Source organism: Denticeps clupeoides, chromosome 5, assembly GCF_900700375.1.
Source record: "Denticeps clupeoides chromosome 5, fDenClu1.1, whole genome shotgun sequence".
Taxonomy (NCBI): domain Eukaryota; kingdom Metazoa; phylum Chordata; class Actinopteri; order Clupeiformes; family Denticipitidae; genus Denticeps; species Denticeps clupeoides.
Window position 1 is genome coordinate 3,966,554 of NC_041711.1, and position 23,110 is coordinate 3,989,663.

Below are 23,110 nucleotides of genomic sequence, written 5' to 3' on the forward strand. Positions count from 1 at the left end.
AAAAGCATACCACAGAGTGGCTGAAATGCCCAAAGTGAAGATGAACAGGCGAAATAAGGCAAAAACTTTTTTTCTTTGTATACAGAAAAACTGATTGATAAGAAAACAGAAAGAATTAATCCAAGAAGAACAAAGAACAGTCTGAACCTTGGTTAATGCATAGTTCTGTTCCATGGTTTGTCCTGGTGTAACGTTCTTTGAACAAATAAAAGAAAAACCCACCACCAAAATAGCAGCATCTGCCTTTTTGTTTTTTTTTTTTCCCTTTACTATTAGTAACGCCTGTACACAATTCGTGTGTCTTCTCCTTTGTCTTCAGCTTTCCTGATTCAGTCTAAAGTTCGGCCTGCTGGACTGTCCAGTAAAAGGCTGATGCTACTTGAGTAGGTGGGGCAGCTGACGACCGCGTTCCACCTCCCTTCTGTTCCTGAAAAAGGGACGACCCCCTACTCCGGCGAGAGCGAAGAATGTCCTTACGCTCCCAGCGTGCATTGCTCTGCGTCTCAGGGTAAGAAGGGTTCATCTTCATCATCCTCTGCACTGGGGCCTGGGTCACTAAGGCAACGTGCGAGCCGCTGCTGTTCCACTCCGTCCTCCTTGTCTCTCTTCCTTTCCTTTTGGTCTGCGGAGGAGGATGGGGCCTTCATCATCAGACCTTCTTCCTCTTCTGCCTCTGTGGGTTTGCTTGGCTTGTTGAACTCGTCCACCATGTTTACGGAGTCTGGGGACTGTGGAGAGGCCAGGTCCACTTGAATGGTGGGAATGCTGTCGGACTTGGGCTTGATGCTCCAGGCTTGAGGGTCTGGGCCGAGAAAAAGCGATGGAATTTAATAGCTGTGCAAACAAATTCATGAATGAACCTCACATGACAGTCTAGAGTTTAGAGAATTATAGCAGCGTGGCACATTTCACTTTCGGTAAAAACCTGCAGTCCCTTGTGAAACAATGTGGGGAAATTACATTCATAATATGCTGGACAACATTTTCCAATTTGAGTTGGGGAAATACTACTGATTATTCCTGCATTAACAATCAATCTTCACTCTGGTCCCAGAGAGACAGAAACTCAAGTGTGGCTTGCACAAATGTACATAAATTAACATAAAGTCTGGTCTGCCAACAATTGTGTATGGTAAATGCTCTACAATGGGTTTTTATTAATAAAGTATCTAATTACATAGTTTCTTCCCATTTTCAGTCACATTTAATTTATATTTATAGTGGGGTGTCCTGTTTAATGGTGCTGTACCAGCTTTACATTCCAGCGCAGAGTTTACAATGATGCACTGTAACATGCAGAGCTGAAATTGCTGAAACAGACTACAAAGGCTGGAATTCTGGGAGTTTCTGCTAATCTGCATAATAATAAGATGTTGTTTTACCAGAGGCAAGTCGTGCTCTGGCCATGGTGGGTGAATCAGGAGCTGGAGCTGGCACAGTGAGGTAATTGTTCAACTCTGATATCTGCAAAGCAAGAGATAAAAAGAATGAGCCATATTGTCCTGGGCCATGTTTCCATTGTATTGTACCTTAAGAATTAAAAATGTTTTTTTATTTATTCTATTAAACCTAGTAGTCATGATTGGAGAGAAACTCAAAATGACAATGAATAAGTCATCCGTTTGCCAGTGCTGTCAGAAAGGGCATTAGATCAGTAAAGATACAGACAAGATTACTGAGTTCTAATTAAAATGAGAGTAATCTCACTGGTTTGAATTGTTGATTATTTCAAGGTAAAGCATTATTTCTACGCCCCCTCCCAATCACGATGATAAAAAACAATGGTTAATCATTTTCTTGGTGAAAAAGGTGTAGGGCTGCAACAACAAATCGATTAAATCGATACAAATTTCTCACTAAAAGAGTTGGCAATGAATTTCATAATCGATTCATTGTGTCACGCAATGCAGAGACATTTGATTATTAAAAAGAAAGCCAACACACTCCACCTCTCAGCACCTAACAGACAGGGCGGAGCAAAAACTAAAAACAGTGGAGGGAGAGGAAAGTTAAGGGCCATATGGGACAAATTGGCTTGCATACGCGCTAAAACAGACCACGCGTGACACCACAACGTGGTCTGTTTAAGCAGACGCCTGTTCGGACCCGGCCATTTCTCCTCCCACAACATAAACAGTGAGCTAGTCAGTCCTACATGACAACAGCACGGCGAGCTGGAGAGGACAGGGGAGGTGCCTGTGTTTCGTTTTTTTCATTTGATTATTTTTATTATTATAATAAAAGCTGAAGGAGCAACATGTTTGTGCATTTTAGTTCTGTTTTTGAATAAAGGGTTGGAATTTATTTTTTTTTTAAATCCGATTCTCCGATTAATAATAATAATTAAAAAAAAAAAAAAAAAAAAAAAAAAAAAAGATTAATAGATCATTACAATAATCATTTGTTGCCGCCATACTGTAGTGTGATGTGGATGCATAAATATTTTTTTAAATTTATAGTCCCAGCTCCTTTTCCTGTAAGATACAAAGGAGAGTAAGAACGCTACACACTGCTCTTATAACCAATAAAACTATGTGAAAATGAAAACAGAAGTAATGCAGCAGCAATAAAAAACTAAATTATTTGCTCTAACTGTTTCTTTTTATGTAATAAATTACATTTGCATTTTTTTATGAATGGAATAAAGTCCACCCACACCTCTCACATCAGCATAATAAACCAACATTATAGCAATTCAATACATCATGGAAAGGAAAAAAACATCAACTCACCTTCTTCCCCAGTTCCATCACCCTCCTCCTTTTCAGGAACATGTCATTCCATCCATCCTCGTAAGGATCCGCCACCAGCGTGTGTCTATTGTAGGACCGGAGCTGAGGAAGAAGCAAAAAAAAATATATATATTTTTTTTTTATAAAAAATTATATATAACATTTTTTAACTCAAAATGTAAATTTTAAACAGACACCCCACCCTTTGCCGGGTCTTCTGCAGGTTTGTCCGCAGAATCTTCCGAATCTCCTCCTCCCTGGATTTAGACAGCTGTGGCAGGGCTCTCTCGGTAGGCTTCTTGGGCTGGATGTTCCTGTGAAGGAGAAGGGGGGGTGAAAGCTTTTTAACTTTGGGACGAGGCTTTCCAACAAATCCTGAGTACGGGGGTGCAGGGGTCACTCACTGCATGGAGACCGTAGAGGGCATAGCCGAGGGTATCTTCACTCCACCGCCGCTCTCCACCAGCTCGATGGCCTGCTTCATCTCCATCTTGTGATAGAACGCAATCAGCTGTGGCTCCTTAGAACGTTCACCCGCTATTAAGCACTTCTTCACGTACTTCTTATTAAAGCGGTTCAGCCTGTGGGGGGGGGGAAATTAAGATAAAAAGGCACATGAGAACAGTCAATTATACTTCCTAACAGTTCAAATGTGTAGTTAATTTAAATAATTAACCCTTTCTATAGCCATACATGTAAATCAACCTCCTTTGTTTGCAATGCAGAGCCTTTTTTGTCTCAGAATGTACTTGACTATATTATTAGCAGGCACTGCAAGCCAACGCTTAACTTTAAAGGTGGCATCATCAATGAGCTGCTGTGAAAGAGAAAGAAAGAAATCTCTACTGACTTGTCTTTCCAGTGGTGATGACCGTAATGCCCACAGATATCCTCAATGCCAGTGAGCAGGTGATCCAGGAACTGGAGACAAAGCATGAAGAAAAATTAAATCAGAAGTGAAAAGGCTTCTTCAGTTACAATTACCAGACTGATTCAGAGCTGCATCCTGTGGAGTAAACGTATCCAGGGAGAAAACACCGAACCAAAAGCCCAATCTAAAAAATTTGTTACTATAGAATTAAGTAGTGTAAAAACCATAGTATATGTCCTCTGTAGTTTGGATGAACAATCTACAGCGGCCAGTTGTGGACACTGAACAATAAAAGAACAAAATGGTTAGTTCTCATCTGGTGTCATTTGCAGTCTGTTTGCAGTACTGTATGGGCGTAGACAATAAGAACCTTCTGTTATGTATAGATGCAAACAAAAAGGCAACAGTTTGTGACCCATTAAAATACAATTCAAAATGTTACAGACACTGTGGCAAAATATCTTGATTATGGAAATAATGTAACTAGATGAGAGTCATCGCTATTTGCAGCAGTGCTGTAAGGGCGTAGTTGACATTAAGGACCTTCTGTCATGTAACAGTTTGTGACTCATTAAAATACAGTTACTGACACTGTGGCGCAAAAAAAAAAAAAAAAAAAAAAATCAATGATGTTTATTATCTGCCCCAGTTTAGTCCCACTTGCCCCCCCACACAGGTCCCTTCTCCCATGTCAGAGGGACTGCAGCCATTTCAGGTGGAAACTTGCATCACTCTCCTCTCCCAGGAAGGGGGGGGCATGATGAGTCATTGACTCCCTGGTGCCGCCGAGACCCATGGAGACGGCAGGAGGAATCCTGGGAGATCGTGCGTGGGTTTGCGTGTGTGTGTGTGGATGTTTTATATTGTGCACCAGGAGGTAACTGATCCTGCAGATTGATGCAGGACAGTGGTGCAGTGTGGGGCACAGCAGGGCTGAAATGCTGACATGGGCAGGCCCCGCCCAGACACTGCTGATCAGCAATGACATGGCAATGACAAAAAATAAATAAAAAAAATCCTGCTGCAACAAGCTCAAAGCGTCTTGACAGAGAGCCTGAGAGGAGGAAAGTGAAGATCCTGCAGAGGGCAGCAGTGCGCTCTACACCAGAGGACGCTGGGATCTCTCAGGCTTTGTATGACTTTCTGAAACCGCAAAGTTAATAGCATTAAGGCTGCTTCATTATGAATCAGCGCTTCACGCAGAGCTGGATGCAGTTAAAGACCACGGTCTCTCTCACACAGCAGTCGAAATCAGAAGGGGACAGGAGCAGGGATCAATAAAGTTGGATGTTTTCAGATGATTTCATCTGGTGGTTTTGTAAAAAAAAAAAAAAAAAAAAAATCATTGCTCCTAATTTGCTGACTGCTCCTGAGGTCTGTTAGCCGCAAACTACAGGACTACATGGACAAAAATAGCTGGCTGCTGGCTGCTGATCGTTCACGGCCCGAGCGCAGAGTCAGCCACATAATAACAGGGCCTGGATTTTGAGCAGATTAGAGGAGGATATAAGAAGGTACCTGCGTGTGGATCTCCTCGTTGATGGAGCGTTTGGTCTCCTGTTTCTTCTTAACCGCCAGCAGGTCTACCAGAGGCCGAATGGTCATTCCCTAAAACCAAGACAAAGAGTGCTCAGCATTTGCTACGATAAAACGTGAGCAATTAAAGCAAAACGTATCTATACGTCGGTTCAGTGAATTATTGTAACAATCAGCATAAAAGTACAACTGCACTGAAACAGTAAAGACGGAACTCCCAGTCCGAGGTGAAGGTCACAATAATGAGAGTACGACCACAAGGGAGCTAATTCTACAGAGTCATGGTTATGTTATTGATTAAGCAGTCAAATTGAACGTTAGTGTATTAATGTGATGTGAGTGTAAATGCAACCTATTTGGCACTGGTGTTTACTGCCTTGTGTGACTCGAACCTTGTGCACAGTGGGAATTTGTTTTGCACGTCTGCCTGAATAATGGGAAAAGGCTAAGAAGCAAGTTCAGATATAAATCCCTCCCAGCCGGGACACTAGTCAGTCATCAACGTACTGAACGTCACACTGTAGGCTAGAGCTGTAATCGGGACTAAAAGCCCAACCTGAGCCCGAGTGGACAGGGTTCCTACACATTTTTACAAAAGAATTTCCATGATTTTTCAGTTACTCTAAGGCACATTTTCATGACCATATGTTCTCTGAAATGTGTAAATGTGTAAAATTTATATGAATGTTTCTTCCTTCAAATTCGCACAATCCTGAGCAAAATAGGCTGCATCATGTTCGGCCGTACATCAGCTGTAATTTATACACATACTGATGTGAGGTCAGTATGGCCGCTTCAGACACACTCTACACATACAGCAGGGCAACTGTCTGCACCAGCCATCTGCTGACTGACACTGATGAGCCTGCAACAGTACAAGAATCTCTAAACTATATTTAATTCATTACCAGCACGCTGGAAAAATTCGCTATATTTGGCATTTTTCATTACCTCAACACTAATCATGGTCACTTGCTTCACTCCTCCACTCCTCAGACTGGAGAAAGACGTGCGTAGGACGCAGTGGGTGGAACAGAGCAGTAATAATAATCATGTAGGTGAAACTATGACGAACTCTCATTGCTCAGGCTTCCCGCAGGTAAGAACTTAAATAACGCTCTGTGTGTGTCAAACTCGGCCACATCCCGCGAGATCGTTTCATACAGATCTGTTATGTTGCACTGAGGATACACAAACTACAGACCCCATAATGCAGTGTGCACTTTGTTGACAATTTGAAGACCCTACACGCACAGTTCGCATGGCACGAAAAAACTTTTTGGACCTCCTTCACAACCAATTTGCAGTTTACGTGGAAACTGCCCCTGTCCAGATTCAGCTGCAGTGTAAAGATCACGTTTGGCAAGGCAACTGAAGCACTGCATTATGGGATCTGTAGTTTGTGTTATCAGTGCTTCACATCACTGGGCCATAATAATAGATTGATATAAAGCGATCACGCAAGTTTGATGCTATAATAATAGTTTATAATGGAACAGTCCTCAGAGGTCACAAAACATGCCACGCCCATTTTCCAGCCCAAAAACTTCCTGTGCGGAAAGTTTTTCCTTCCAGGTCACGTGGGCATCACCACAAAAGGCTCTTTTCAGGCAGATAGGAATGGGTTCCATCAAGTTCATCCTTGTGTCTCTCCTTCCCGCTCCACTATGGGAACTGACTCGGGTGAAGTTACAGCCCATCAGAAAAGGACGCGATCATGTTCCCTGCAGCGTTTGCTACAGTTCAACCGACGATACGTGCAGCTCCTGGCCATTTACCGCAGCGGTTTTGCTTCATTGTCTCCATAATTACAGTGAGCTGCCTGAAACATGTGAGCAGCAGCTGCTGGGCTGCTGGCTCCATCCTGCTCATTGTGTCTGAACCTTATGGGAACGGATCTACAAAGATTAAAAGCTTTTCAGATCAGCAGCTGTCTATTCATGCACATCACAGCAAAAACACAGACATAATTATAGAAGTTGTGGATGTCCCAACCAGCACATAAACACAGCAGTAACACCGCAACTGTTCAGCAAGACGTTTCTGACCCTACACACAGCCCTGCATCTTAATGGAAGCTCATGACTTGAAATGAAATATTAATTCCTGCACCTCAACACCATGACGCTTCAGTGGACTGCAGCGCAGCGTATGCACATCAAGCAGCAGCCATCCTGACGGAGGTGAATAAATCATTTGCAAACTGCAGGAAGGAAAAGGTTTTATTTAGGGCCCTGCCATTTTGGTCACATCTATCCCCACATGCAAGGCCACCGACTTGCAAATCACCCTCCGGCACACTCGCACCTGAAAATAGACCGTGTTGCGGTCCTTTGTGTGCAGTGTGTCACACACAGTCATCTACATCAGTCTGTAAAAACATGACCAAACGATTCCTCAGGGATCATGCAAGGCTGCTGCCGCTTTTCAGAAGAGCTTGTCATGGTTTCCACTCAAATCATTGAAAAAAATTGTAACCAATAGGATTCAATTGTTCGTTAGCAATCTTTAGCACAATCTGTTAGTATAAAAACTAGAAAATGAATGATATAAATAAAAAAAACACCAACCTGAACAAACACAGTGAAGAAGATGACCGTGATGATGGCAGTCAGGAACATGTCCCTCATCGGGAAGTGCACCTTATCCAGCAGGTAGCCCAGAGAGAAGGCGATTGCCCCTCGCAGGCCACCATAGGCAATGATGAACTGGTCTTTAGTGGTGAGTTTGACGATACGGAACTTGTTGATCATAAAGGTCAGGCCGACCACCCCTTCAAAACAAAATGACACTTTCATTTTCATATCCAAAAAGCGTATCAAAAAATATCCTGAACTTCATAGCCCCTACAGATTCAAGTAAATATTGATCTGCATTGCAACACAACTCCACAACATTTACTAGAACCAGTTGTATCCTAGCGGTTAAGGAAGCGCCCCCGAAATCAGAAGGTTGCCGAATCCCGATCCGCCAAGGTGCCACTGAGGTGCCACTGAGCAAAGCATCGTCCCCACACACTGCTCCCCGGGCGCCTGTCACGGCTGCCCACTGCTCACTCAGGGTGAGGGGTTAAATGCAGAGGACAAATTTCACTGTGTGCACCATTACTTTGTAATTAAGCAGTGCTCTCTAGACAATGACTCATCCTACATGTGGTGGTGATCACACTTTGTGGTTTGTAAAATTGACAAATGACCACAGTGAACATGGTTTCAAATGGTTTAGTTGTGAAACGCATTTTCTTACCAAGCACGCGAGCCACCAAGCAGAGGATGACCGTACAGATGACGAAGGTCCAGTTCCAATGGTGTTGCCCAGCAACCGTAGACACGCCCAGGAAGATGAAGATGAGCGTCTCGCTCACGCTGCTCCACATCTTCAGAAAGTATTTGATGGTGGTGTGTGACTTGTGGGAAATGTTGGCCTCTACGTAAGGACGCATCACTGCGCCACATGCAATTAGCCTATAAGGAGGATGGAAAACATGATTTTAAATTTCATCTGTGGGTCACATAATATCAAAGTAACATGACAGAACTAGCATCAATCGTAGTAACAGACAGATGAAATGGAATCCATTGGAATCCAATTGTGCACACACCAGCGCAAGGTAAACTCAGTCACCTGTGGCGACCCGATTTGTACGGTTAGGGTTAGGTTTAGGATTAGGTGGCCTTCGGAGTACGCATACGTACGCAATCCAAATTAGGTTACCGGTCCAAATCGGGTAGCGACAGCTGCATGTGTGGAATCTGTACCAAGTGCCCGGACGGTTCAGCGCATGTGCGCATCCAAAGCACATACATATTTACTTTACTTAGCAGACGCTTTCATCCAAAGCGGAGGAAGACACCAGCAATTCTCAACATTTCTCAATAGATTTTTTTTCATTTCTTCAGCGCTCCACATTACAGGACTTGGTCTCTCTTTTCTCTTCAACAGCTGACAATTGGCCCACCCACCGCTCATGACGTCACAGTTCACGTTTATGGGCCGGTTCGGAGCATGTGGAAAAGTGGTAACACATAAAGGACTGAGAACCCTGCATGTTTTGAATGAATCAACAAAAAATACTGTAGAATAAAGTGCTATTTCAATTTGCCTTGCTCGACTTCATGACTACCATGTTGAAAAATTATAACGTTCTAACCAATTATTACCAATTACTTTGGTGTGCCGATTTGTTCTGGTGTCAAAAACCAAATGCACAACATTGTTTAATAGTGGAAGGAAGGGATTTTTATCATTTGCAATTCCTTTAAAAGGGCCAATGGACCATCGCCACCCTGAGAGAAGCGCTTTCACTTCGGTTACATTTCTATTAATGTTCATTCTTGCAAAATGAATCTTTCCCAAGACACAAAGTTCTTCAAATTAAACACAACGTTCGCTGTCTGGTACGCACTTCTACTTTTTGCAGTACTGGTTATTAAAGCGAGTCTGGAGGCTGGTTGAGGATTCCTCTGTAGAGAAAAAAAAAAAAAAAAAAAAACAGCACATATTGCCAAGTGACTTCCATTTCATTTATATTTATTAGTCATGAAGATCAATCAGGCCCTCTCTGTATCTGGAGTCTTCAAAAAATGAAGATTGAATTAAAATTAGTGACACATCAAGTCCAAAGCGTTAAGATGAAAAAAAATATATATATATGAACTAGATTTAGAACCTAAACACTAAAAACACTAAAGTGCATAATTTGCACTGCGGGATGGACTGCTGCAGTGCTGTCGATAACCAACATCGCTGAGAGTGCGAGGGGAGGACACAGGGGACCCATCAATCAGGGACATTTCCTCTGGGCCGAGACATAGATCAGGTAGACGCTCATAAAGGGGACAGGCAATCAAGCAGGCACGCAACATGGTGTATGAAATGCTGTCCTGCTGTCCGCTTCCAGACTACCGATGGGACGACTCCGCCAAAGAAAAACACATCAATTCACCAAGTGGGAACATTGAGGCCGGGTAGATTACTACCACAGAGCAGGTGACAGACTGACAGATACTCACGCCATGATGCCAGATAGATGGAAGACCTCGGCAGAGAGGTACGCCATGTAGCTGTACAGGAAAACGAAGAGAGGCTCGATGACTCGCGTGTGCGAGGTGAAACGAGACGTGAATGCCGCCAGGACCCCGTAGATGGCCCCCACAAGGATGCCGCCCAGCGCCACCACCAGGAAGCAGACGATTCCCAGGAACACGTCCTTTATTGTGACGCCGCCCGCAGCTGCGAACTCCTCGAACAGGTGGTACAGCACCTACACGTACACGGCGGGGACACACCGCCATTAGCATAACTGGGTAGAAACAGGGTACATATACTCTAAAATAGTCACAACATTCATTATAATACAGGGATAATAGGGAAGTGAAATTAATACAGCAATACAGATTACAACATAATATGCATGGACAGCATTTAAATAATATAAACCAGAGGTTCACAAGGTCCTGAAGGCCTCTTACCAGCCATTAGGTAGGTGATTAATGATCTGATTAAACATGCAGTCGCTGGAAACATCTCCAGAAGAAAATGCAACTCAATTGTACATCCTAGTAATCAATTAATTAATTAATCAATTAATTAATTAATTAATAAAACTACATATTTGTTTCACAACGGTGTTGTATAGAGACCACTATTATATAAACAGTAGCCTAGTGGGTAACACACTCGCCTATGAACCACAAGTCCCAGGTTCAAACCCCACTTACTACCATTGTGTCCCTGAGCAAGACACTTAAATCTGAGTGTCTCCAGGGGGAAACTGTCCCTGTAACTACTGATTGTAAGTCACTCTGGATAAAGATGTCTGGTAAATGCTGCACATGTATTTGGAGCATGTATACATTTACATTTTACAGCATTTACCACACATCCTTATCCAGAGTGACTTACAATCAGTAGTTACAGGGATGGTCCCCCTGGAGACACTCAGGGTTAAGTGTCTTGCTGGTGTCTTCCTCTTGTAAGTCACTTTGGATAAAAGCGTCTGCTAAATAAAGTAAAGTAAAGCTGAAGCGAATCTATTTTCAAGGTCCATCCCTTCCCCAACTCCCGCTGAGAAAGGCGCGTAGTCCCAACAGGAGACTTTACAAGGTGACAGGATCACTGCCCGAGAGCGAGAGAGCGAGCAGACACCAGTCTTGGCTGAAGTGGAAGGTTCCTGCCGCATCTGAGGAATATCTGCATGTTTAAATGTCCACAGGAACATTTCTGTTCCCGCAGAGTCGCCGAAGGCTCAATTCGTGCCAGACTTTGTTATTCTTCAGAATAAATAGACCCTAAAATGATTCATGTTCATTATTAAAATCAGGGATACTCTCTCGTTTTGGAGTGGCTAAGAAACATTAGTTTGCAGCCTTTAAGTTGACTAGCAAAAGTATTCAGTAGGGGCGTTAAGATTTAAGTCGATGCTTCACGATGCAGACGTGGGCGATTTTGCATCAATGCAGTGTGGAACATAATCAATCAATTATATCATATCATAATAATGTTGCTTGGTGATTTCCTAGTTAAAAAGTAGAGCCGGTGTTACACCATATTCTACCGTCGTATCTTGTGACCCAAGGGGCACCGTTTTGTTGATTTGATAAAGATACCAGTTCGCGTGTAATAATCATTATTTATTAGCATTATGAAAAACACATTGCAACCTAAGTTTGTTCATCTTGATGTGTTAAGATTTCAACTTGAAATCAGGCATCACTGAAGTCAACAGAGAACTGAAATGATAAAGGGAAAGGTAGTGACCACAGAAAAGACAGACTTTTACGGATCCTGACAGATGCGCATTAGAGCAGCACAGGTAAAAATCACAAAATCTCATTTATCCTACAAAACACAGAAATAAGCGGCTTCACCTCTTAGGAGCGGTCACAAGCCTAAGTGGCAAATTGTGGCAGCTTCAGCACTCTACAACGGTCACGCCCATCCCCGTAGTCCACGTACAACCTGAAACCCCCTTTATTTACAGCAAGCTCTGCAAATGGATGAGACGCGGTCTTCAAGGAGACTTCAAGTACTTCAACAGGAGAGGTCCAGCTGTTAGACGTCTCTCGTTGTCCTTCCTCTCATTGTCCTTGTATCTGCAGGGCCAGTGGCGCAATTGATAACGCGTCTGACTACGGATCAGAAGATTCTAGGTTCGACTCCTGGCTGCCTCGTTCATTTGTGTCCTTTAGGGGCAGTGGTGGCCTAGCGGTTAAGGAAGCTGCCCCGTAATCAGAAGGTTGCTGGTTCAAATCCTGATCTGCCAAGGTGCCACTGAGCGACGCACCGTCCCCACACACTTCTCCCCGGGCGCCTGTCATGGCTGCCCACTGCTCACTCAGGGTGAGGGGTTAAATGCAGAGGACAAATTTCACTGTGTGCACTGTGTGCTGTGTTGCTGTGTATCACATGTGACAATCACTACACTTTACTTTACTTCTGCAATCATCTATTTGGGGTGTTTTGCGTGTGTTTCACTTTTGTCCATGCGGGTCGCATTATTCTTGCCGATGGATTAACAGCAATGTTTCACGCTGCGGTTAATTGTCAAACCGGTTAATCCTTGTGACTACTCGTTTTGGGTCAGCTTGGATCGGGTCAACTCACCACAGTGACTGCGTCGTTGAGCAGCGACTCCCCAAACACCAGGATGTGCAGCAGCTCGTTGATGTGGATCTCCTCGAAAACGGCCAGCACCGCCACCGGGTCCACAGCAGAGATGATCGAGCCGAACAGCAGACAGGCCATCAGGTCCACCCTGCCCAGGTGTGTGCCCTCAAGCTGGCACACGCCATACAGCAGACCCCCAACAAAGAAGGCGTTCCAGAGGGTGCCCACCACAGCAAACATGAGGATGGTGCCCACGTTCTCTGTGAAAGGTCGGATGGGCAGGAAATATCCGGCATCGAGGATGATGGGTGGCAGCAGGCACAAGAAGAAAAGCTGAGAGCCCAAAATGGGAGGATCTTCCCCCACCACCCGGATCAGCCCACCCACCAGCAGGCCCACCACAATCAGCAGGCAGCTCTCCGGAACAATGGAGGACAGACGAGGGATCAGGTGGAACCCTAATAAAAAAAAATGAAAAAAAAGAAATAGTCATTTTAGTGATTAAATATGCTGCACACCATAATTTACAGGTACAGTAACACTAACAAAGTAAGCAACTGTGGGGTGGTAGGAGCATTGTCCCTTAACCCTGGGAAACCTGCTAAATCTGTAGAATGTAAATGCAAATGAAGAGCATTCACATCCATTTACTTCACACCAGTCAATTTAGAACGATGGTAGAGCAAAGGATTTATAATCAAGGGCTTAATTTGTAATAAATACTTAATGAACATGCTTTAATCATTAAAAGCAGCATAAATTAATGAAGAGTGGAAAGATCTAAAAGGGATCTCATCTGAGGAAACCCCTGCTAACAAAAAATAAATACAGAAATATAAAGCATATACTGTGCATCTGAAAAGTATTCACAGAAGGAAGGTTACAGAAAAATCTCTGCTGCTTTTGAAAGTTCCGATGAGCACAGTGGCCTCAATCATCCTTAATTGGAAGAAGTTCAAATCCATCAAGACGTCCTAGAGCTGGCCGGCCACCTAAACTGAGCGATCGGGGAGAAGGTCCTTAGTCACCAAGAATTCAACGGTCACTCTGTCAAAGCTCCAGAGGTCCTCTATGGAGAGAGAACCTTCTAAAAGGACAACCATCTCTGCAGCAATCCACCAATCAGCCCTGTATGGTAGAGTTTGCCAAAAGGTAGCTGAAGGACTCTCAGACCAAGTTGTTATGAATGCCAGGAGTCACATTTGGCAGAAACCAGGCACCGCTCATCACCAGGCCAACACCATCTCTACAGTGAAGCATGGTGGTGGCAGCCACCATGGTGGGATTTTTTTCAGCTGCAGGAACAGAAGGGCTAGTCAGGGTGGAGGGAAAGATGACTGCAGCAATGTACAGAGCCATCCTGGATGAAAAACTGCCCCAGAGCGCTCTTGGACACACACACACACACACACACACACACACACACACACACACACACACACACACACACACACACAGCCAAAGATATCAAAGGTGTGACTTCAGGACAACTCTGTGAATGTCCTTGAGTGGCCAGAGCACAGATTTGAATCTGATTGAACATCTCTGAAGAGATCTTAAGATGCTTCCCGTCCAACCTGATTGAGCTTGAAAGGTCCTGCAAAGAGGAATGAGTGAACCTGGCCAAGGAGAAGGTGTGCCCGACTTGTGGGATCATATTCAAAAAGACTTGAGGCTGTAATTGCTGATAAAAAAAAAAAAGTGCATCGACAAAGTACTTGAGGTTATGGGGTGTTATGGGGAATTATGAGTGGAAAAAAATTCATTTAATCCATTTTGGAATAAGGCTGTAACTTGAAAATGTGGGAAAAGTGTGGCGCTGTATAGATGTGGCATTAAAGCATTACACATCAGAAAAGCATGTCCGAACCAGGCGTGAGGTGAGTGTGGACTGAATGCTGACCATTTTTCTGCTCATTGGAGCACATCGTGAGCGCTCAGCACCAGTTTGGGGTCAAATAAAAGCCACATGCAGAGATTTCTTTAGGGCTGCAACAACGGATCGATTAAAATCGATTAAAACCGTTTACTAAAAGAGTTGGCCACAAATTTCAAAAATCAATTTGTTGTGTCATGCGACGCCGAGACATCAGCGATGGTAATCATTCTCTCGCGCGGTTCTATGTAGAGGTGAGTGAGTTAACTTAGTCTTGGATTAGCCTGTTTAAGAAGTGCTTGTGTTCTAGTTGTCGTGACTAGGTGAGCTCAGTAAACGTATTAGTTTCGCTATCGTTCTGGTCAGTTTCACCTGAACTAGATGCGCGCCCACTCTTGCGTTGTTGGGGAAACTGGTCAGTCAACCCCGCTACGTGTGGACCGCGCCTGCAGCCACTTTTTATTTGACCTGTACTTTGGGTATTACTCTGGCGCTACCGCGTCACTTGTGTTCTTTTTCAACTTCTTTCTGCTGATCATGTGCTTCCAGAACATTCCGTTCATTTGCTCCAGACGCCCTCCTACATTCAATACACACAGAACACGTAACCCACACAGCCTGCGCACACTCTCCCAGGCCTCGTCTTGTCACTCGAGCGGGCTGGAACGGTCAGTCGGCGGTCAACAAAGCGTGGTAGTTGGGTGGTAGAAGCCTGGTGGGTAACACACTCGCCTATGAACCAGAAGACCCAGGTTCAAATCCCGCTTACTACCATTGTGTCCCTGAGCAAGACACTTAACCCTGAGTGTCTCCAGGGGGGGACTGTCCCTGTAAATACTGATTGTAAGGGCGTCTGGTAAATGCTGTAAATGTAAATGTGGATGATACGGTAAGGCCCGCGGGGATGAAGTCACCGCAATGCACCAAAGTGGACTAAATAAAAGTAAACCACCATATTCATGTTTTTTAACAAAAACAAAAGCACAACCAAGTAGGGGAAGTGGTTACATGTAACTCAGGAAGTTAACCCATTACTCAAGTGTTGTGACCCCGATGACCCCTGCGTGCGCCTACATGCAGGGCAACACTAAGTACAATCTGTGCCCTTGAGGGATGCTCATTTGTACCAGGCTCCAAAAGAACTACATTTGACCGGGGGCCGTAAGGTCTTACTGCCAGTGCTCAAATTTAACCTAACCAACCTACATCTCCGCAAAAAAACTAAAATGTCTGGATGAAAGTCTGCACAGAGAGAGTGAGAGACTCAAAGTAACACTAGAAACAGCGCATGCAGGAACGTGGTAAAACGTGGTAACGCTGCTATGACAGACGCAGTGTCCTCCTGTTCATTACATCCCAGAATGAACTAATAGATGCATTAAAAACAAAAATCATGTAATACAGAGTGGGATTACTACAGGAAAATAAATAAACTGTCAGAAAAACTGATTAGTCCATGTGTCTAGATCGAGTGAAGAGTCACTACAGATCAATACAAAGCATCTGATTGATCACCTTTACCCTACTAACATTTCAGGCCTGACGGGAGGAGTGTCTTGAAGGACGATGAAGCCTCCTTCCCTAGAAAATAAGTCATAAGACAGTAGAGTATGAAAATGACAAATCATATGCTGTGACCTTTGGGTCACCAGATCTCAATGCCCCTCCCACAGAGGGGAAAAAAGGAGCACTTGATGTTGGGTTAACCTTCCATCTGTTGCACGTGCAATCTGCAAAGAACCATTAACTCACTAGGAGGCGCTAAAAGCCATCAAACATTGTGAAATGTTGATTCTCAGGTCAGGCCGAAACACTAGAACGACTATTCTCTACATGGCGTTTCTTTATCCCCCATAACTAGTGGTGAAAACTATGAACAAGTGTGACATGTATGTAGCAAAAGCAGTTTGAAAACTTGCCATGTGACCAACACAGAAAACTAGTCTCACTTGTTAAAATTCTGTGAACTCAATAAGCATTCAGACAATAAAATAATGTTTATGCTATACCAATATATGCAAATAAAATGACCAAGATGGTAAGGGTCGGTGGTGGCCTAGCAGGTAAGGAAGCGGACCCGTAATCGGAAGGTTGCCCACTGCTCACAAAGGGTGATGGTTAAAAGCAGGAGGACACATTTCATTGTGTTACCGTGTGATTGACTATAGTGATGCACTATTAAATGTAACATTTAGAAACTAAACTTTGGTTATGATAATTTGCTTTGAATTTCATTGAAATTAGTCAAAATAATACATGATCACAGAATGAAAAAAAAAAAAAAAACATGCAGCAGAGCAGAAGCAGGTCGGGTATTGATGGTGAAACAGCGTGAAACAATCCTCATGAGTCTGATGGAGTCACAGGGAGCAAAAGCAGAACAAAAGCCATTCACGCCGCTGCTCTCACATCGCGGGATTCACCAATTAACACCGACAAATTAGGCAGAACGCCACACCAGGGTAGAGCAGAGTCAAGAAGCCTCGTTCCCTTGTTGCATTTGTGACACTCCACTTAGGTTTGACTGGTCTACGGATCGGCTTCTGCAGGAAGACCCTCTACAGCACACAGGAAGGTTTAAGGTCGGAGAACATAATGATAATAATATTTTCCATGAATACCCATACTTTTTCCCCTATTGCCTTTTAAACATCTTCCTTCTGTGCACAGGAAGTCTTCACTGGCCTTCAATGTGGAACAGAGTGACTTAATTTGCTCTCTAGAAAAAAAAAAAAAAAAGTAAAAATATATTGCAATAATGTGTGCTGTGAATTCCTTTTTGAATATGGAAGTAAAATACACATGGTCTATAACAGATCCCAATCACACACTCTCACACACACACATGACTGGAGTCACTGCTGAGCTGCTGGAACAGAATGATCTCAGTGTTTCAGGAGTAGATTCAAGAGGATCTCGGCTGGACATCCACCCCTGGATAAGCATTTCCCCCCCCCACTGTGTTACATTCCTTCTGCGACACTGGCGGGCCAGAGCGGACTTCTCATGCGGACGTCCCAGACTTATCAGTATTTCTGGCCATGTTCAGGGATTTCAGAAAACGACAAATTCTTCACAATCGCTCACACAGATAACACACAGCTGCATTTTCAAACCCAAAAAGAAGCTCAGCAACAAAGACGCTGTCCAGAGGTCTCATATTCATTAAAAAAAAAAAAAAAAAAAAAAAGGCCAGCAGACTCCACAACCAAAACCATACACAATAAGTAAGAATTCAAATTCTGCTCAAATTTGCACACAATACTATGTATCGTTATTTATTTTGCGGAACATTTAACTCAGTTCCGCATTTTGCACATGTATATAACAACGTCAGCATCTTGCACAATCAACCCTTACTGCTAACCCAGATACTGCACTCACTCTATATTGAAAGTGTGAATATCTGGAAAATTGCACTGTGTGTTGTCTAGTCATGCCTAGTCTAGTCATGCCAAATTGTATTGTTGCACTTGTTTGTCTCGTGTATACTTATGTCCTGCAATAGTGATGTCTCTCTGTTCTGCTGTGCTGTACCACGGTACGATATTTCATTTCACTGTATGTGTATGGCTGGAATGACAACAAGCCTACTTGAACAGATCAATTAATGCCACAAGCTAAAACAAACCAAATAAATACATACAAACTATTAAAAAAGCCAACCCTCCAGCGAGCTTTGCTCTAAAAGTGACTAATCCAGTCATGAGACCAAACAAGAAAAGTTCAATATATTGGGGAGAGAAGAGAGAGAGGAGAAAAGAGAGAAAAAAAAACCCAGATGGAACAATCTTTTCACATGAAAATAAACGTATGGAAACTTAATGTACTTTATAAAGCAGGCATGTTTTTTTTATGATTTTTATCTGAAACTGGTTTAAAAAGAGAATTTTGGGAGAATTTTGTTGAGCAACCCAGGCTCAACTTTTCAAATTGCAAACTTGCCAGCCTCCCACGCAGCATTCTCATTAACAAATGCCACAACACTGAGAGGTGAAAAAGCCCATCACTGCCAAATCATAACTAATATGGCACACCTAAAGCAGAGATTTAGGAAGATAAAAGAGGCAAACTGTTAATATAAGTCTCGGACCTCCAATGGAGTCTGAAATCTGGAACACGCCCTTCAGTCATAAACCACTGGCCTAGATCAAATCCAGCAGCGATACAGGGTGAGGGAGGAGCAAAGTAAACACACTATTGCCTATATACACCCCCACAGCAGGTTGCTGGGAGTAACCGTAAATCACCACGGCATCCCCGACAGACCGGTTTCGGTCTGCAGGTATACGTTAAAGAGAAAAAGAGAACTGATTTTTCCTGCCCAGCTTGTCTGAACGGAATGTAAAGGCCAGCACAGTCTGGGCCTGCGCAGATGATTAAACTAGTCCTCACAAAATGACAATAGTAGAAATGGGGAACAGAACCGGGGAATGACAACATGAACGAGAATTTATTTATGTGTATATATTTATATACAGTTTGGAGACCCCTTCTGATTCAATGTGATTTCTTTATTTTCATGACCATTTACGTTGGTAGATTCTCACTGAAGGCATCAAAACTATGAATGAACACATGTGGAGTTATGTACTTAACAAAAAATGGTGAAATAACTGAAAACATGTTTTATATTCTAGTTTCTTTGCTCTGATTCCTGCTTTGCACACTCTTGGCATTCTCTCGATGAGCTTCAAGAGGTCGTCACCTGAAATGCTTCTCCAACAGTCTTGAAGGAGTTCCCAGAGGTGTTTAGCACTTGTTGGTCCAGCTCACCCCAAACCATCTCGACTGGGTTCAGGTCCGGTGACTGTGGAGGCCAGTACATAACTCCACATGTGTTCATTCATAGTTTTGATGCCTTCAGTGAGAATCTACCAATGTAAACTGTCATGAAAATGAATAAAAGACATTGAATGAGAAGGTGTGTCAAAACTTTTGGCCTGTGCTGTATATATAAACAAATTCTCATTGTTACATATGGGTTCTATATTATTGTGTATTTGCAGACTCAGTTCACAAAAGCAGACTGGAAGCAACAGAAAAGAGGATAATCCACTTTAAGGACACGTCATTGAGGACGATCCCTTGCTTAAAGATTGTGCAAATGTACAGTATTACTCGGTCACATAATAGCCGCATTGTACACCGCTGGGTGTGTGTTCTCACACCTGTGGTGGTGTGTATTATTAACAGACACACACACAGTCTGCTGGTGCCGGACACTTCAACCCTCAACCTGATCCTCCTGAAGGAGGATACACGTGCCTACACGTGCCGCCGTGCCCCACCGATACCTGCAACCCCACAACGTCTTTCTGGTCCAAAACACTACAAGACCTGCACAAGTTTGCAATAAATCCCCAGGGCGTTCACCACAGCCTTGTAGCCACTGTGTGGCCTGCATCGTGTGGCGAAACACTGTGGTAAATGGAGGACGAGATTAAAACTTTTTTTAAAAAGGACCGGACACAAGCCATTACTGGTGGCGCGAATGCACCGGGCAGAACGATAAATTACCCATCATGCTCGGCCGGCTGTTTTCAGGGCGTCTTACAAGAAGCCTGAGCGAGAGAGCTCCTCACCCTCAAACAAAGCAGACCGGCAGACGAGAACCGGACACCGCCAGCCACCTACGACAACGTCACACCTACTAGTTAAAAAGAAAGCGGGCAGCAGCCCCAGCGCAGACACCGTATCCGACTCTACTCGGGAAACCGGTTCCTCCAGGCGAGCATAGCGTGAGAAGCCCAGCTAATTAACCACTTTGCTTTGGTTGACTTGTTGTGAAACTATTTGTGACCATCTGCTTTAAAAACTAAAAGTAGAATGTCCTTCTCCCAGCAAGAAGATGCATTCTGAAACCCGTTACTTCATCTGCTGCTGTTAAAGGCCACAGCACTTCATGGTTTTGACTGATTTTTTTTTTTTTACATATTTGGCAATCATGGCATTTACAGCATTTACCAGACGCCCTTATCCAGAGTGACTTACAATCAGTAGTTACAGGGACTGTCCCCCCTGGATCAACTTAGGGTTAATTGTCTTGCTCAGGGACACAATGGTAGTAAGTGGGGTTTGAACCTGGGTCTTCTGGTTCATAGGCGAGTGTGTTACCCACTAGGCTGCTACTACCACCCTATTGATTTATGTACAATGGTTAAACGCTGAAATAGTGAGCTGAGAAATGACTGATATATGGATATTATATGGATAATGTTAACACTTGTATGTTAGTACAGACCAGTGTACTGGTTGCCCTTACTACATCTCGCACTGCACCTCGTTTACTCAGACCCTCCAGTACTGCTCGCCTGGTCCCTCCATCTCTGAAGGTAAAAGGAAGACGCTCATCTAGACTCTTCTCCGTGGTGGAATGAACTTCCCCTCGAGGCCAGAACAGCGCAGTCACTGAGTATTTTCAAACGGCAGCTCAACACCTTCCTCTTTAGATTTAGAGAATATTTAGATTAACTTGTAACCTTCTTATTGTCTGACTTATGTATAGGAACTACAACAGAGTGAATAAAACGATTGTATTCATAGTTGTGGGTCCTAGTGAATCAGAATTGATCACTTCATCGATTGTAGCACGGAAGCACATTGTAAGTCGCTCTGGATAAGGGCGTCTGCCAAATGTCTTATATGTAAATGTTGTCCAGAGGTAAAGTGAGCGTATGGGCCCTTCAGGAATTAAAGGGCTCTTTAAGGAAAGGTGAGCCTTGGGTGGACCATCATGCTGAGATTTTATTCAGTTTGTATAAATCACACATCAAACATAACGTTACATGTCTGGGGCCCCGTCCACACGTGAACATTTTTTTTCCTTGAAAATTCATTAATGGCCTATAATCCCAGGGCTCAACAACCCATCATTGTCTATTGTGAGGGTGTTCAGGCCAGAAATAAAATGCATTTCATTGAGATTGCTGAATAAAACCTTTACTATGAGTGATTGAAGTCCTACGTAAGACCCGGAAGCACCCTAAAACTTGATTAATGTATGTAGAAATAAGGGACCTCTTGACAGATGGGAATGCAAATATGAATGGAGTTTAATCACCTGACACACCCACACCCATTACTCGGTGTGAAAGCAAACAACAAGAGAACAAAAGGTCACTCATCGACCCTCTGCAGACTTACCAACGCCAATACCAATGTGTGCACAAGGTCACGTGAAGCAAGGTTGGAGACAGTGAACTTTTCCTACGCATTTAATAAAAAAAAAAGATTAGAAATACTAATTATGATGAAATTAAATAAAATTGACTATTTTAGAATCCCTTGGATTTCGTTTGATTGTATTTTTTACAGTGTCTTTTTCAGCAGCATTTGATGAGCCAGAACCCACCCTTCACGCTGGTGTGACTTGTCCCTGATCCTCGCAGGATGGCTGGGCATGTGTTTCAGACTCACACTGGCCCTCAACGTGTCAGCGGTCAGCGCAGCAGGGACTGGGATCATTACTTCATTGCCATCACCATGGGAAACCGTATGAACGGTTGCCAGGTGACTCATCGACATTCTACATAATCAGGACAAGGCTAGGAAGTCCAAAAGAACGAGTGAAATAACAGCGGTTATGAGAGAGAACCTATTAAAAAAAAAAGTCATTAGGACAGCACCAGAGCTTCAGGAGATAAAAATGAATTAAAAGCTTGTCTTCTGTGGCCATAATGTCATCTTTCCTGAGATTAATAACTGTTCCCTTGAAACCCACAATTTCCCTTCAAGACTAAACAGAGACAAGAAACTAGACACAACCAGCAAGGCTGTAACCCATGACGTATGCCTCCAACCACTGGCATTAACGCGATGTGCAACGACGTGCAGGTAGACCACAAATCATAGACCCACTCATTTTCAATAGCGTTTAGGGCAAGACTTTGGGAAGGCCATACCAAATCTTTAAATGGTAGCCTGATTTAGGCATTCCACAGTCCTACTATTCATTCTGACGTTGGATTTTCTGAAATCCACATATAGTCAATGTAAGACTCAACACACATTAATATCAACAATATGTGGACTCTAAAGGACCAACGGCATGTATTAATGTGAAATAATCTGTCACATTAATACGAGTTCCCTAGTCGGTCTATGGTCCTGCAATGGCTAGAAATGGTGTAAAGAGGGCTTTGGCCATTCTGCTTCACCGTTCAGAGTGGCAGCTCAGATGGTCAGATATGGAATTTGTCCCCTTATGTTGTCATAATGGGAAAGGTTACCTCCCCTTTCTCATGCTTTTTCCACCCAGAGAATTTCCCACCCCTCCCTTAAAACCTGCGAAGCATTGCAGTTGCATAGTGATTGGATGTAAAAAAATTTTTTTTTGTTCAGCCACGTGAGACTCTTAAAAGAACCAGTGGGTTCATTAAATCTTTTCTGGAAAAAAGGAGATATGACTTCCTGTCCACGCCAAACATTGTGGTCGGTGAATGGCGTTGATGACGTAATTTCCACAAATGCCCCCTCAACTAGGGT

The 23,110-nt window shown here is 43.5% G+C and overlaps 1 protein-coding gene across 1 annotated transcript in view; it reads right to left on the reverse strand.

Moving 5' to 3' along the window:
- Positions 1 to 250: 250 nt before the first annotated feature.
- Positions 251 to 23,110, reverse strand: part of slc9a1a (solute carrier family 9 member A1a) — a 28,635-nt gene continuing 5,775 nt past the window's right edge. The window contains exons 2-12 of the mRNA XM_028979701.1: positions 12,745 to 13,205; positions 10,152 to 10,402; positions 8,386 to 8,603; positions 7,710 to 7,912; positions 5,122 to 5,211; positions 3,583 to 3,653; positions 3,137 to 3,313; positions 2,935 to 3,046; positions 2,733 to 2,834; positions 1,383 to 1,464; positions 251 to 802 (exon numbers count right to left, since the gene is read on the reverse strand). Of these exons, the coding sequence (XP_028835534.1) occupies positions 504 to 802; positions 1,383 to 1,464; positions 2,733 to 2,834; positions 2,935 to 3,046; positions 3,137 to 3,313; positions 3,583 to 3,653; positions 5,122 to 5,211; positions 7,710 to 7,912; positions 8,386 to 8,603; positions 10,152 to 10,402; positions 12,745 to 13,205 (2,066 nt within the window). The 3' untranslated portion in view covers positions 251 to 503. The remainder of the gene's footprint in view (positions 803 to 1,382; positions 1,465 to 2,732; positions 2,835 to 2,934; positions 3,047 to 3,136; positions 3,314 to 3,582; positions 3,654 to 5,121; positions 5,212 to 7,709; positions 7,913 to 8,385; positions 8,604 to 10,151; positions 10,403 to 12,744; positions 13,206 to 23,110) is intronic.